The following is a 12,794-nucleotide window of genomic DNA, read 5'->3' on the forward strand; positions in this document are numbered from 1 at the left end:
TTCAGAGAGAAAAACCACCACCATCCCCATCAGCAAACACACCACAGGGACCCCACGAAGGCAGAACTCCAGCACTCTGCATGCCTTTGTCTGGAAACATCTGTCCCCAGACACACCTTGGGGCTGGATCCTAGGATCCACCCACAGTGACACCTTCTCCAGGGAGAGGCTGCAGGTCTGAGTTACAAGTGTGAGTAGAGCTCCTGTGTCTACTAGGGGACATCTATTCAAACTACCATAGAAGGAAACAGAAAAGCTGTAATAAAAATTATTATAGATCCATAATTAATTCTTTGTTAAAATTTTTCAGTCTAGATGTCTCCTTAAAATGAAATTATTGTCCAGCCAATAAGTGGCCTTCTATGCTAACTATTCCCTATGGCAGTTTCCAGGATTTCCCTTTCTTTGCTGCTTTTCCCCCTTTCATTCATGTATATATTTTAAATGGGCAATCCATCCACTAGCATTTAAGTAACTGGTGACCATCACCCACAGTCCTCATCCAGCTGGTATGCAATAAGAAATGTAGATATTTTGGCCACCAGAATGTAGTTTGACTGCTGATACAAATACAATGTTTTCCTATGAAACAAAGATTTCCTATGCAACTCAGAAGAAATAAATTAGGAAACAGAAAGTCAAAGATGTAAGGTACTAATTTTGAGCTTGACATAGATGATAATTAATGAAAATCTTATTTTTTTATTTTTATTTACTTATTTATATGAGAGTCACAGGCAGAGAAAGAAAAAGGCAGAGAGAGAGAGAGAGAGAGAGAGAGAGAGAGAGAGACAGAATGGGCACGCCAGGGCTTACAGCCACTGCAAACAGATTCCAGACGCATGTGCCCCCTTGTGCATCTGGCTTACTTATGTGGGTCCTGGGGAATTGAGCTTTGATCTGGGGTCCTTAGGCTTCACAGGAAAGTGCTTAACTGCCAAGCCATCTCTCCAGCCCCGCCATTTTTTTTTTCCGGTGGAAGGACCGAACCCAGAACCTTGCACTTGCTAGGCAAGCGCTCATCCACTGAGCTAAATCCCCAACCCCCCAAATTTTATTTTTTATTGATAAATATTTATATATGTACATGACATGCAACATTTCATTTTACTGTTAAGTTTACTATATGAACATACTCAGACTGTAATTTGATGATATTTCCCTTCCATTACCCCTTTCTGTCCCCCTCCTCCACGCCCTTCTACTGAGTATCCTTTTTCCAAGAGTCCATCTTCTGTTTTGATGTCCCATTACTTTCATCCTCATCCACAATGTTATGCTTGTAAAATTAAACCAAGCTAAGTAAGACACTTAACTTACATTTTTGTAATGCAAACCTGTACAATCTACTCTCAACAATTTTAAGGTATACAACATGAACTACAGCCACCATGCTGTACACCAGAGCTCCAGACTCACTCATACTATCTTACTGACGTGGTTTTCCTTGGCCAGCATTACCAGCCTCTGGTAATGTCCTTTCTATTCTCTGATTATGTGACTTTAACACATTCAGACTCTACATACAAATGAGGTTATATAGCATGCGACCTTTTCTTTCTACCTTGTATAACTCAGCAAAAAACACTCTTTATACAAATTATAAGATTTGTTTTAAAAAAACATAGTATTCTATTATTTCTATACACCAAGAATTTATTTATACATTTATCTGAGTTAAATTTAGGCTGATTCCTATCTATTAGGAATTTTCCAAGATTATTCATCAAGCTAAAAACCTCAGAAACATGATGTCAAGTCCACATGTCACAACTTCCTGGTACTGGTTCCTATGGAGATGGTGAAGAGGTCCCTACCCCACTGAAAAGAGCCTGCTAAACTCCCCTGGCAATAATTAACTAACTAACAATTAAATAACTAACAATTCCTGGTTTGGAACCTTCAGACTTAGACCTTTCCCTGTGGTATAAAACACAAGACGCAGGCAAATACCTAATAACTCTACTTGAAATTCATCATAAACTTCATTCACACTAAAATGAAAAAGTTAACCTGGGTAGATAAGTGGCTGAGAATTACTCTGAAATGGAATCAATATTAATATTCCATGTGACAAGATCCACACCAAATGTCACCAAATACCATTTTCAGAGTCGTTGGACTCTTTTCATAGTAAAGAAAGAACAGAGTGATATTCATGTCTCCCCTAGACCAGGCATTCAGAAGTATAGTTTCAATGGCATAGCCAAAATAAATCATTAGGCAAACTCCTGATGGGTAGGTAAGTAAAATATGTGTTATTCATAATTGACAGTAACCCCTGTACTGTATAGTAACTATACCTATTTCCAAACAGTTTCATCAGACAAGTTTTCAACCTACCCAGTAATTTTCACATAGCTAACCAGGACTCCTTAAACCTACATCTAACTCTAAACAATCCACCATAAAATTTTTCTTGTCAATTTTCATTTCTTAAAGAAGTTGACAAAAGCTTCACCAATCCTCTCTTGGAGAGGCTCTAGTATTTTCCTTCCTAAAACCATCAGATTGAAGCAAATCTGACACTTCTGATTTCCCATTCTCATTGAAAACTGTAGCTTTAGGAATGGTAGTATTTGCTCAATAAGGTAACAGCCTAAAAAAAATCTTCTTATATAATACACTGAAGCTACTTTTCTTCCTGTGTTTTTCATAAGAAACTTTTCTAGTTAGCTAAATTAAAACTGGTAAGACTTAGAATCTAATAACACTAAATTTAGTATCTTCTTTCATTTTCTATGTCTTTCCAAATCTGTCAGAACTCTGTAACTTAACAGTTACATAGGACTACTGGTATAGCTCAGCAGTAGAAACTTAGCTCCAAAGGCACCATGAAAATAACAAATAAAAGTTACATTAAATATAATAAGGAATATATCTTTCAATAAGTACCTTTCCAATACAGAGCATTATTCAAATGTGCTAACATTTTTTGTGAATTTCACTCAAAGTGACGGATTCCCAAAGAAAGTTATATATGAACTAAGTTTTAAAGAGAAGACTAGAATCAAATAGAGATCTATAAAAATCACATCATGAATATACGTCTTATCTTATTTTAAAAATATTCAGTCCTAAGCTGGGCATGGTGGTGCACGCCTTTAATCCAAGCACTCGGGAGGCAGAGGTAGAGGAGAATCACCATGAGTTTGAGGCCACCCTATGACTACATAGTGAATTCCAGGTCAGCCTGGACTAGAGTAAGACCTTGCCTCAAAAAACAAAAACAAAAACAAAAAAAAAACAAAAAAAATCAGTCCTCATTATTTCATTAAGTAAACATCTCATTTATTGTGCTGTATAATCCATGAATTTCAAAGTTGACTTTATTGTCTCCTGGAACACACACTCATGAAAAACCATGCTGACTGTCACCAATCAAAAATCCATTTGCAAATAATTCAACCACTATATAATTACTTGGTATTTAATTTAATCTATTTCTAGAGGCACCTGAGTGGCACTATGATGAGAAACTGAACAATGGCATCTATAGAAACCTTTCTGTTTCCAATATGAACATGTATTTGCAACCTTTCTCAAGTTGACAGTCTTGTTACAAACAAATCAAAAACTGACCACTAAGGAGTAGTAGTGCCAACTATTCTAGAGCCCCTTATTATCTCAGTATTACAGATTGCAGTGTGGATTGAGAGAGATGATTAACTTGGGGAACTTCGAAGGCTTGAAAATAAACAAGGAATTGCTTAGTGGTTAAGGCACTTGCCAGCAAAGCCAAAGAACCCAGGTTCAATTCACCAGAACCTACATAAGCACCAGACACACACAGCGGGGCATGTGCTGCAGTTCCTTTGCAGTGACTAGAAGACTTGGTGCATCCATTCTCTAGCTGTGTCCCTCCCCTTCTCTCTCTCTCTCTCTAAAAATAAATATTTTTTAGAAGGCCAAAAAAGTAATAATAAAACCTAAAGCAAAAAAGCAAAATTAACTCCATGGTTCTTAGCTTATTTTGAATCAAGAAGAAAGGAATAAACACAAACATAAGTCTGCTTTGAAAACTAATAGTCTAATGCTTACTTTCAGCAGATCCTTGGAGAAATCAACACCTTCATTTACCCCTTGGAGGTTAGCAATGAACTCTTGGCAAGTCATCTTCTTTCCAATATTCTGAAATAAAAACAATACATCACAATGACATTTAAAGAATTAAGATTAACTTTTTAAAATGTGAATAAGCAGAATAGTAGTTGATTAGGCATTTGAAAACATGGAGATATATACTCACATAAAAGTATACTCATGTGTATATATACATAAATACAATTTTAATGCATATGAAAGACATATGGCTTATTATGCTTTTAAAACTGCTATTCAGTATAAATAGCAAACCTTTATTTTAACCCAAAGATCTGAAAAACTGTTGCTGCTCTTATGTAAGCGATATATAATAATTTTTAGTTACAAACTAAAAACAGCATTTCTGAGCTGAGCTCTTGATATTTACTTGCATTTCCGACACATTGTCAGAACCATGGAGGATCTAAGATTTACCTTACTTTCAAGCCAGCAGTTAGCATGCCATGGATGCTGGCAGAGGAAATGACTCCTGAGTGAAAGACACAGAGAATTATAATAAAGAGGAACAGCCAGAAAATGAACATTGTTTTGAAGCAACTATCCTGGCCCCATTTCCTGCAGCCCCTTGCCTCGGGGCAAATGCTTCCTGCTGGAAGCCCTGCAAGCTTCAGTTTTAGTAATGGACATCAGTATGTCCACCTTCAATCCAGAGGGAATATATCCACTGAAGATACTGACCAAAAAGCTGGTTCCTAGGGTCCAATCTTCCATGCAGTCTTTCATACCAGAAGTCTGCGCCTACATCAATTGTGCTACCAACACTTTCCAAGGCAACAGGAAACCTAACCTTGGCTCTGTATTTCCTTTCTCTTTCAAATATGATCACACGAGAAATAATCTTGAAAAGATTTAACACCAAGGAAACCAAAGGTTCTGCTTGTAAATTTGCAAAACATCAAAAGACCAAAAGACCCAAATAAATAAAACATAATTAGAAAACCAAAGCAGCAAAATAAAAGAAAATAAGGTATGAGCCTAAGGACCAAGAATACATGAATTTGCCACCAAAGAGGATCATCTCTGCCAACCGCAATTGACTAGCATAAGTTACCAGCCATGAAGCCCTCAGATTTAATGTGATACCACAAGGACTCTGTCATGCTTAAGGAGGGATGCAAATCTCAGAGGGTGACACAGGCAATAGCATCTCTGATAATACAAAGAACAAGAGAAAAGGAAATGGACTAATATATTCATAGACCTTTACCCAATATTCTTTAAAATGAAGGTATGCAGCTAGGGCTATATTTTATTTATTCATCAATGACTAAGACTAGACATGAATAATAATACTTGAAATGGCAACTAAGGCAGCACATCCCTAGACATCAACATATTAGAGCACACTCATGATAATTTTAGCACAATGCACGTAAGGAAGCTCACCTCAAACATGCAGGGCTGCCTGAGAACACACCTTTGTCTCCAGAGGAGTTTGCTTCACACCTTCCTCTTTCTTCACAGCTGCCTTTCTCCTATTTTACAAAAATAAAACAGCCCTTCCCATCCAGGCTATCTAAATATTTGGAGTAAAAGTGCTATTTTTTTGTGTAAAAAATCTTCCATCTTCCATCAGCAAGTAGGTACAAATTTCATACAAAAAAGTGGGTAAATGGTTAGACACTAAGAAAGAACCAGCTTTGCCAATAAACGTGTACAGTAGATATTTCCCATAAATTAAGTCTGCATTTCTTAAGTTTTGATAAATTATGACTTGAAGCACAGACAGGAAATTTAATGGAAAATAGTGTTTTACAGAGTGCTTTGGAAAAGACAAAGACTTAGTCTTTATAATCCTTTCCAGATGTTATCAAGTCAAACAAGGTGCCTCATAATCTACTGATTTTTATTCTGTGGCATTTTTAGATAAGTTCCAAGGACTTGAGAAGATGCAAAATCAGTGGAAGAAAAATTCTTCCCTAGTTATTTGTTGTTTTAAAAAAATAAAAGTGATATCATTGAGGCATTAATCACCAAAATATTTTGATATGAGAAATTTGATTACATATGACAGTATTTGTTTTTAATCAATTATTAATAATTTTATCTATAATACATGCTACATAACTAATATGTTATATTTACCTACATAATAATCAAATATAAATAAAAGTTTTTATTACAAATAAGATCTGCATTATAATTGAAAAAGTTCCAAGTGTAAAAGCTTAACTCATAAGTGAAATTTTACAGAAAAATACACTAAAAATTAGAAATACAAGAAGAAATGAATGACATAAAATGTGGTTCTCCAGTGGATCAGGGCAAAATAAGTTGAAAACTATTTGGTAAGAGCTCATCACTAAGAAAATTTTTGATTTATAGGTTAGGTTAAAAAAAAAAAGCATCAAACTTAATAGAAGTTTGGAAGAAGTTTGGAGGCCTCTATGACATTAACATTTCCATGATGACATTTTCCTGTGGACGTGGTAGGAACAGCCAGAAAACAAGAATTATGCAGCCTACAGCAGAGACTGACTTGCTATGACAGGGTAAAGCGTGATGAACAGAGTGGTTTCAGAGTAAGTCTACTGTGGCACCAACGCTGTGTAACATACTCAAACAACACAGACTAGGACATCATGAAGAGCCACTGGCAGAGGATGAGAAGATGGCTTCTCAATCTTAAAGAAGTCCTGCTATAGGTAAGACTATCAAACAGCACTGTATGCCACAGAGAAATCTCACAGGAAGAAAAGAGCTAGCCTATGAGGCAAAGTTCAGTATCAGTTTATTGTATGGAACTGCTGCAGGCCCTCCAACTTTCAGCAACCACCACCCTGATCATTAGACATTCACTGAAGAGACAAGACCCAACACCAGCAGAGGGTTATGAGTGGCTGAAAGGTCAGATGGCCATAAGCATTTTTAGCAATTAAACTTTATTTTTGTTTTTAATTTTAGAGAGAGCAAGTGAGTGAGAGAGAAAGAGATCCCATTTTAGCCAGATATACAAAGGTGAGGCAAATGCTAGGACACACAACCCACTAGGTGGCGCATATGTCTGCAATCAAATCTGAGATGCTAATGACAGACTTCTCTGGGTCATTACCTTGAAAATCAGGAAGCATTTTAATCAAAACCTAGAAAGAGAGATGATACACAAAATGGGAAATCTACAAAAATTAAGAATTCTATCTGAAACCCTCAAATGTTAGGTAAGAACAAATCTTAGATGTTTAGCTAATCAAAGTGCTAACTTAATAAATTTATTTTTTATAATAGAAAAGAGCTTTTATTTCTATTATATTTAAAATATAAACTAAGTGCCTTTTGGGGAAATTCTTTTGATTATTATTTCTTAATAATGAATTTTGATATGTTCTAGAACATCACTAGTTTGAATTCTAAATGAAGAGATTATTCTAAATCTCATGTTTATGAAAGACACACCCAATTTGTAATAGTTTAATGGACTAAAGGCAAAAGTTTAACACAAAATCTGTAAGGTTCTATAAAGTGTGAGTTAGTATTTCAGGCTTTGCAGACCACATGTTCCTTGTTGTACTGGCTCAACATTGTTTTTGTGTGAAAAGCTAAATAAATGGTGTAGATATGTTCAATAAAAGTATATTTACAAAGGCAGGGCACAGATGGATCTTGCCTATGAGCTAACACTTTGCTCACCCTTAGTCTAATATGCTAGCATGCAAACAGATTCAGTATCCTGATAAATCTTGTCTCTGAATTTCAGGTTTGCCGTTTGTTAATGCATTTCCCCCAACCCTGTTAGGGAAGCATTTTTCAACTGTTATATAATTTGAGCAAAAGGAGAAAATGGAGACTTTTGTTCATAGAAGGGACATCTAGAAATGATACAAGCAATGTTCTAAATCTCAGTAAAAGTCTGGACATGTCTTCCATAGCAAAGAATGGAACCTTCTATAAACTCCAAATATAAATTAAGTTAATCTCAGTTTTGGAGGTCTGGTCAATTAGGTATGTTAAGAAAGTAGACCACCACACTTAGGGGTTGAAGATTAATGGAGTGGCCCTGAAATTTTTAATTTTTTAGTAATGAGGATATGGAAGCTTTGTGGAAAACATGCTTTCGGAGAAACTAAAAACTGTCTCATCATCTATTGGTAAAATCTGGCTCCATCAATCTTGGGATATTAAAAACACAGCAGGCATACCCTCCCACATGACAATCCCACCTCCTCCAACATGTTACAATGAATAATGAAAAAGCACACTACTGGTTTGATAATTGCTTCGCCTATGCAGCTCTGCTAAAAGCTCCTGTTTTGCTTTTGTTCTGTTGCCTATTAGGGAAGTGTGACTGTGTTATGCTGCCCTCAGGCGTCCATCTGTTTACATATACTACTGGTGGGCAGATCAGGAGCCTTTGAAAATTTTCAGAAAAGGAAACTGCAATGCTACATGCATTCTTTCAAAAAGTTCAATCACTGAATTAAAGTGGATTAAAGTTCAACATTTAGAAATATCTATAATACAAGTGGGATTTCTCCACTTCTTGTGTAATACACTGCCATTTGAAAAGAAACAGAAAGTGGTAAAATGACATGATACGTATGTGTGTATCTTATATATTATATATAAAATAGTAGTTCACAGATTTACAGCTTAATGGTTAGTCTGCCTAGCAAGCTTACCCAGGGGCATACTGCCTCTTGAGCAGAGGGGTTACCGGTGGACCACAATGCCCACCAAGCTTTATATGGGTGCTAGAGGTATTAACTCAGATTCTCATACTTGTGTGACAAAGCCATCTTCCCACCCTGGAAAGTATAATTCTTGATGATAAAAACAATGTTCTTCAACTTGTGTGCTTTAATAATCTAATAGGGATTTCCAGTGTCTTGTGTAGGTGTATCTCATGTACACTCATGCATATGTGCAAGCGTATCTGATGTACACTCATGCGTATGTGAGGAAGCACAAGTGCATAGATACAGGTGAAGAGGTGATATTTAGCATCTTGCTGAAGAGCTCTTTATTTTTAAAATGTTTTGTTTGTTTACTGGAGAAGAGAGAAAGGGGGGAGTGAAGGAGGGAGGAAAAGCTGAGAGAGGGAGGGAGGGAGGGAGGGAGGGAGAGAATATGAACAAACGTGTTCCAGGGACTCTTGCCATGCAAACTCCATCCAGATGCATGAGCCACTTTTACAATTGGATTTACTGAGTACTAAAGAACTGAACCTAGGGCTGAAGAGACGGCTTAATGGTTAAGCGCTTGCCTGTGAAGCCTAAGGATCCTGGTTCGAGGCTAGATTCCCCAGGACCCACGTTAGCCAGATGCAGAAGGGGGCGTACACGTCTGGAGTTCGTTTGCCATGGCTGGAGGCCCTGGCGCACCCAATCTCTCTCTCTCTCTCTATCTGCCTCTTTCTCTTCCTTTATCACTCTTAAATAAATAAATAAAAATGAAAAAGAAAACGGACTGAACCTAAGCTAGCACGCATTGCAAGCAAGTGCTTTTTACTGCTGAACCATCTCCCAAGCCTATAGTTTTTGATACGGGGTTTCTCGTTGAACATACAGCTTATCAATTCAGCTAGAAAAACTAGCAGGCAAGCTCTAGGGATCTGCCTGTTTCTGCTTCTCCAGTGCTTGGGTTATAGGCACATGACAAGACACCCAGCATTTTACATGGGTTCTGCGGGTCCAAGCTCAGGTTCTCATGTGCTTGAAAGGCAAGCACCTTACACACATAGCCATTTTCCCAGTCCTAATAAGGATTTTAAAATTTAATTACATTATTTGGTAATGTGGTATGCATCACTATACACACAGGAAAAAAAATTGGGGTTCCTCAGACATTGTAAGATGATGGATAAATTCTTAGACCAAAGTGTAAGAAATACTAAGCATACATTCAATCAGTAATAAAATGAATTTCCTTTAAATTTTGAAGAAATGAAATATGCCATCAAAATACAGGACTAAAGTTTACTTTTAACTTGGTAGCTGTAAGGGGAGTAGAACCAGCTCTCAATTATCCTCTTCATTCTCTCACATTCTCTGGTTGCTCTTCAGATCATATACAGTTTTCTCATTTTGTTCCTCTCCTCCCAAGCCACGTATAGGAAGAAGGAAGAGGAAAACTGATTTTAAACTGGTGTGGTAGACCCTATAGATTCAGGTGATTATTAAAAATTAGAGTTTGTAGTTCCTACTACATGGGGTATGTAACTGGGGGCAAATCTGAATTCCAGCCAAAGGTGTGCACAGAGAGGTAGGTATGCGCTCTGGTGATGGGGGTGTCAAATCATGGTTTTCTCTAAAACCATTTCATACCTGGTGGCTAGATTCTTTAAGTATCTGATGCACACTCATTCTCTTAATAAAACTTAATGATGAAAATGAATACTATGCCTCATCAGAACCTATGAGACAGACCTGATGCTTCTGTTAACATTCAGTATTACTGAGAAGCAATTGTGTGGAAGCTACTGTGGCTGAGAGCTCCCAGCCCCAGGACAGTGAAGACAAGATGTCACAGAGCTGGAGAAGGGAAGTGCAGGAGAAGTGCTGGCTGAGCAGACACCACAGCAGACCAGGCCTCAAGGGGGAAAAGGAAACTCAGAGAAGAGACAGATGTGACAGCACAGGACACAAAGACATAAGGCAGCACAGACAGGAAGGCAGGATTCTGTGAGGAAAACCAGAAAAAGGTGGCTGCCAGATATAACTATACCACTTCAGAGACCTCCAGAGGATAGTACATGCGGTTCATCAGCCTCATGGAAGGTCATGCTACCTTTGCATATAGAAATGTAACAGAAAACAAGATGAAGTGAAGACACTGCTTTAATTAAAATTTTATAGCACTCACCTTCCAGTACTAAAAGTAAACCAAATACTTATTCATCATTTAAAGTCCCACAAAGCCAACATATGAATCCACATTACAGACTAGAAATGAAACCAATTTCTATGACTATCTCTAGCTAAACTATGCTATGTTCTAAAATTAATCCATTACAAAACCTACACATGATTCCTTCTTTATTCTCCCTACCAGAATGATATATTAAAGAGATTCTACCTTTATCAAAATTATAGGCCCACAGCAAAAACCAAGTTCATGTCACACTCTATATGTTAGACTCTATCCATGAAGAGGAGTACGACATTCCATATACCCCCCAAGTGCCGCAAGACAACACATCTCCAGGAATCTCGCTGGAGGTTCCAAGACTCACTTCTCCAGAGAAGCTGCATGCCCACCTCTCCCACCCTACCCATGGTGGGCTAGCGCCTATGTAGGGTAAAGAGCAGCACTGGATAAAATTGTTACTAAACAGCTTGGAGGGTTAGAGAGATTGCTTAGTGGTTAAGGTGCTTGCCTGCGAAGCCTAAGGACCCAGGTTGTATTCCCAGAACCCACATAAGCCAGATGCACACAGTGGTTTGCAGTGGCTAGAGGCCTTAGTGTGTCATCCTCTCTCCCTCTCCTCTCTCAAAATAAACAAAAATGAAATATTTAAAAAACATTAGAGCACAATGTAAAATGTGTCTTCTGTCTCAATTTTTGATTAAAAGTAATTCAGATGGATACTGCTTCTAACCATAATCATGCCAGGAGTTGTAGCTCTTCAAAGTTACTACTCAGGAAAATGGCCAGACAACTATGTTCAGTAGCTGTCTTCATGCAACTACTTTTTATGTCTAAAATGTCCTATCCCCTGGAAATGCCAGTACTTCTGCAAAGCGCTCACCTGCTATCTGGGTAATAATCATGAGAGGGTAGTTGAGTTATGACTATCATCAGGTACCAGAAAATAGCACAGAACACACTTGAAGCTTAGTCCAGAAAAGGAACATCTAAGCTTACCCTGACATGTCAAATCATAATACTCACAACATTTTAAGAAAACATTTTTATATTTTTAATAAAATATAAAGTTGAAATTAAAACTTTTAACTTTTACTTCTGTGATATTTGAAACAATTTTAGATATATTTTGTGTTCAACAAGGTAAATATAAATAAAAATATATTATATGCAACAAACTGTTTTAATAGAAAGGTATTTGCATGCATTGATATGCATTATAGATATACATTTTATAGATGAAAAAGCATTTTAAAAATAAGAGATTACCAAGCAAATTAGCCATGTGACCAAAATTATTCTAATCTAAAAGTAAACAATTTGTAGACATGCTAAAGCAGATCAATACTATTACTAAGATATTGTAAACTGTTCATATATCTTTTTAAAAATATTTTATGTTTATTTATTTATTTGAGGGGGGAAAGAGGCAGAAACAGAGAAAGAGACAGTTATGGGTGTGCCAGGGCATCCTGTCACTGCAAATAAACTCCAGATGCATGGGCCCCCTTGTGCATCTGGCTTACATGGGTCCTGGGGAATTGGACCTGAGTCCTTCTCCAGCACCATTCATATATCTTTAATAAAGGTACTGAAGGGTATCAATGAAGTGCTCTCATAAAAGATATATATGTATGTATATGTGTATGTGTGTGTGTGTATATATATATATGTGTGTGTGTGTGTGTGTGTGTGTGTGTGTGTATACATATATATATGGTAAAGATATAAAAAGAAACATATGATTATATATGTGTGTGTATGTATGTATGTATGTACGTATGCATATACATATTTTTTCTTTTTTTGTTATTTTTTTGAGGTAGGGTCTCACTCTAGCAAGGCAGACCTGGAAATCACTATGTAGTCTCAGGGTGGCCTCGAACTCA

At 37.0% G+C, this 12,794-nt stretch overlaps 1 protein-coding gene across 1 annotated transcript in view; it reads right to left on the bottom strand.

Moving 5' to 3' along the window:
• Window positions 1–12,794, bottom strand: part of Psd3 (pleckstrin and Sec7 domain containing 3) — a 352,155-nt gene that overhangs the window by 169,915 nt on the left and 169,446 nt on the right. Inside the window, exon 9 of the mRNA XM_045131244.1 lies at window positions 4,042–4,131. Within this exon, the coding sequence (XP_044987179.1) occupies window positions 4,042–4,131 (90 nt within the window). The remainder of the gene's footprint in view (window positions 1–4,041; window positions 4,132–12,794) is intronic.

Source organism: Jaculus jaculus, chromosome 12 (assembly GCF_020740685.1).
Source record: "Jaculus jaculus isolate mJacJac1 chromosome 12, mJacJac1.mat.Y.cur, whole genome shotgun sequence".
Lineage (NCBI taxonomy): Eukaryota > Metazoa > Chordata > Mammalia > Rodentia > Dipodidae > Jaculus > Jaculus jaculus.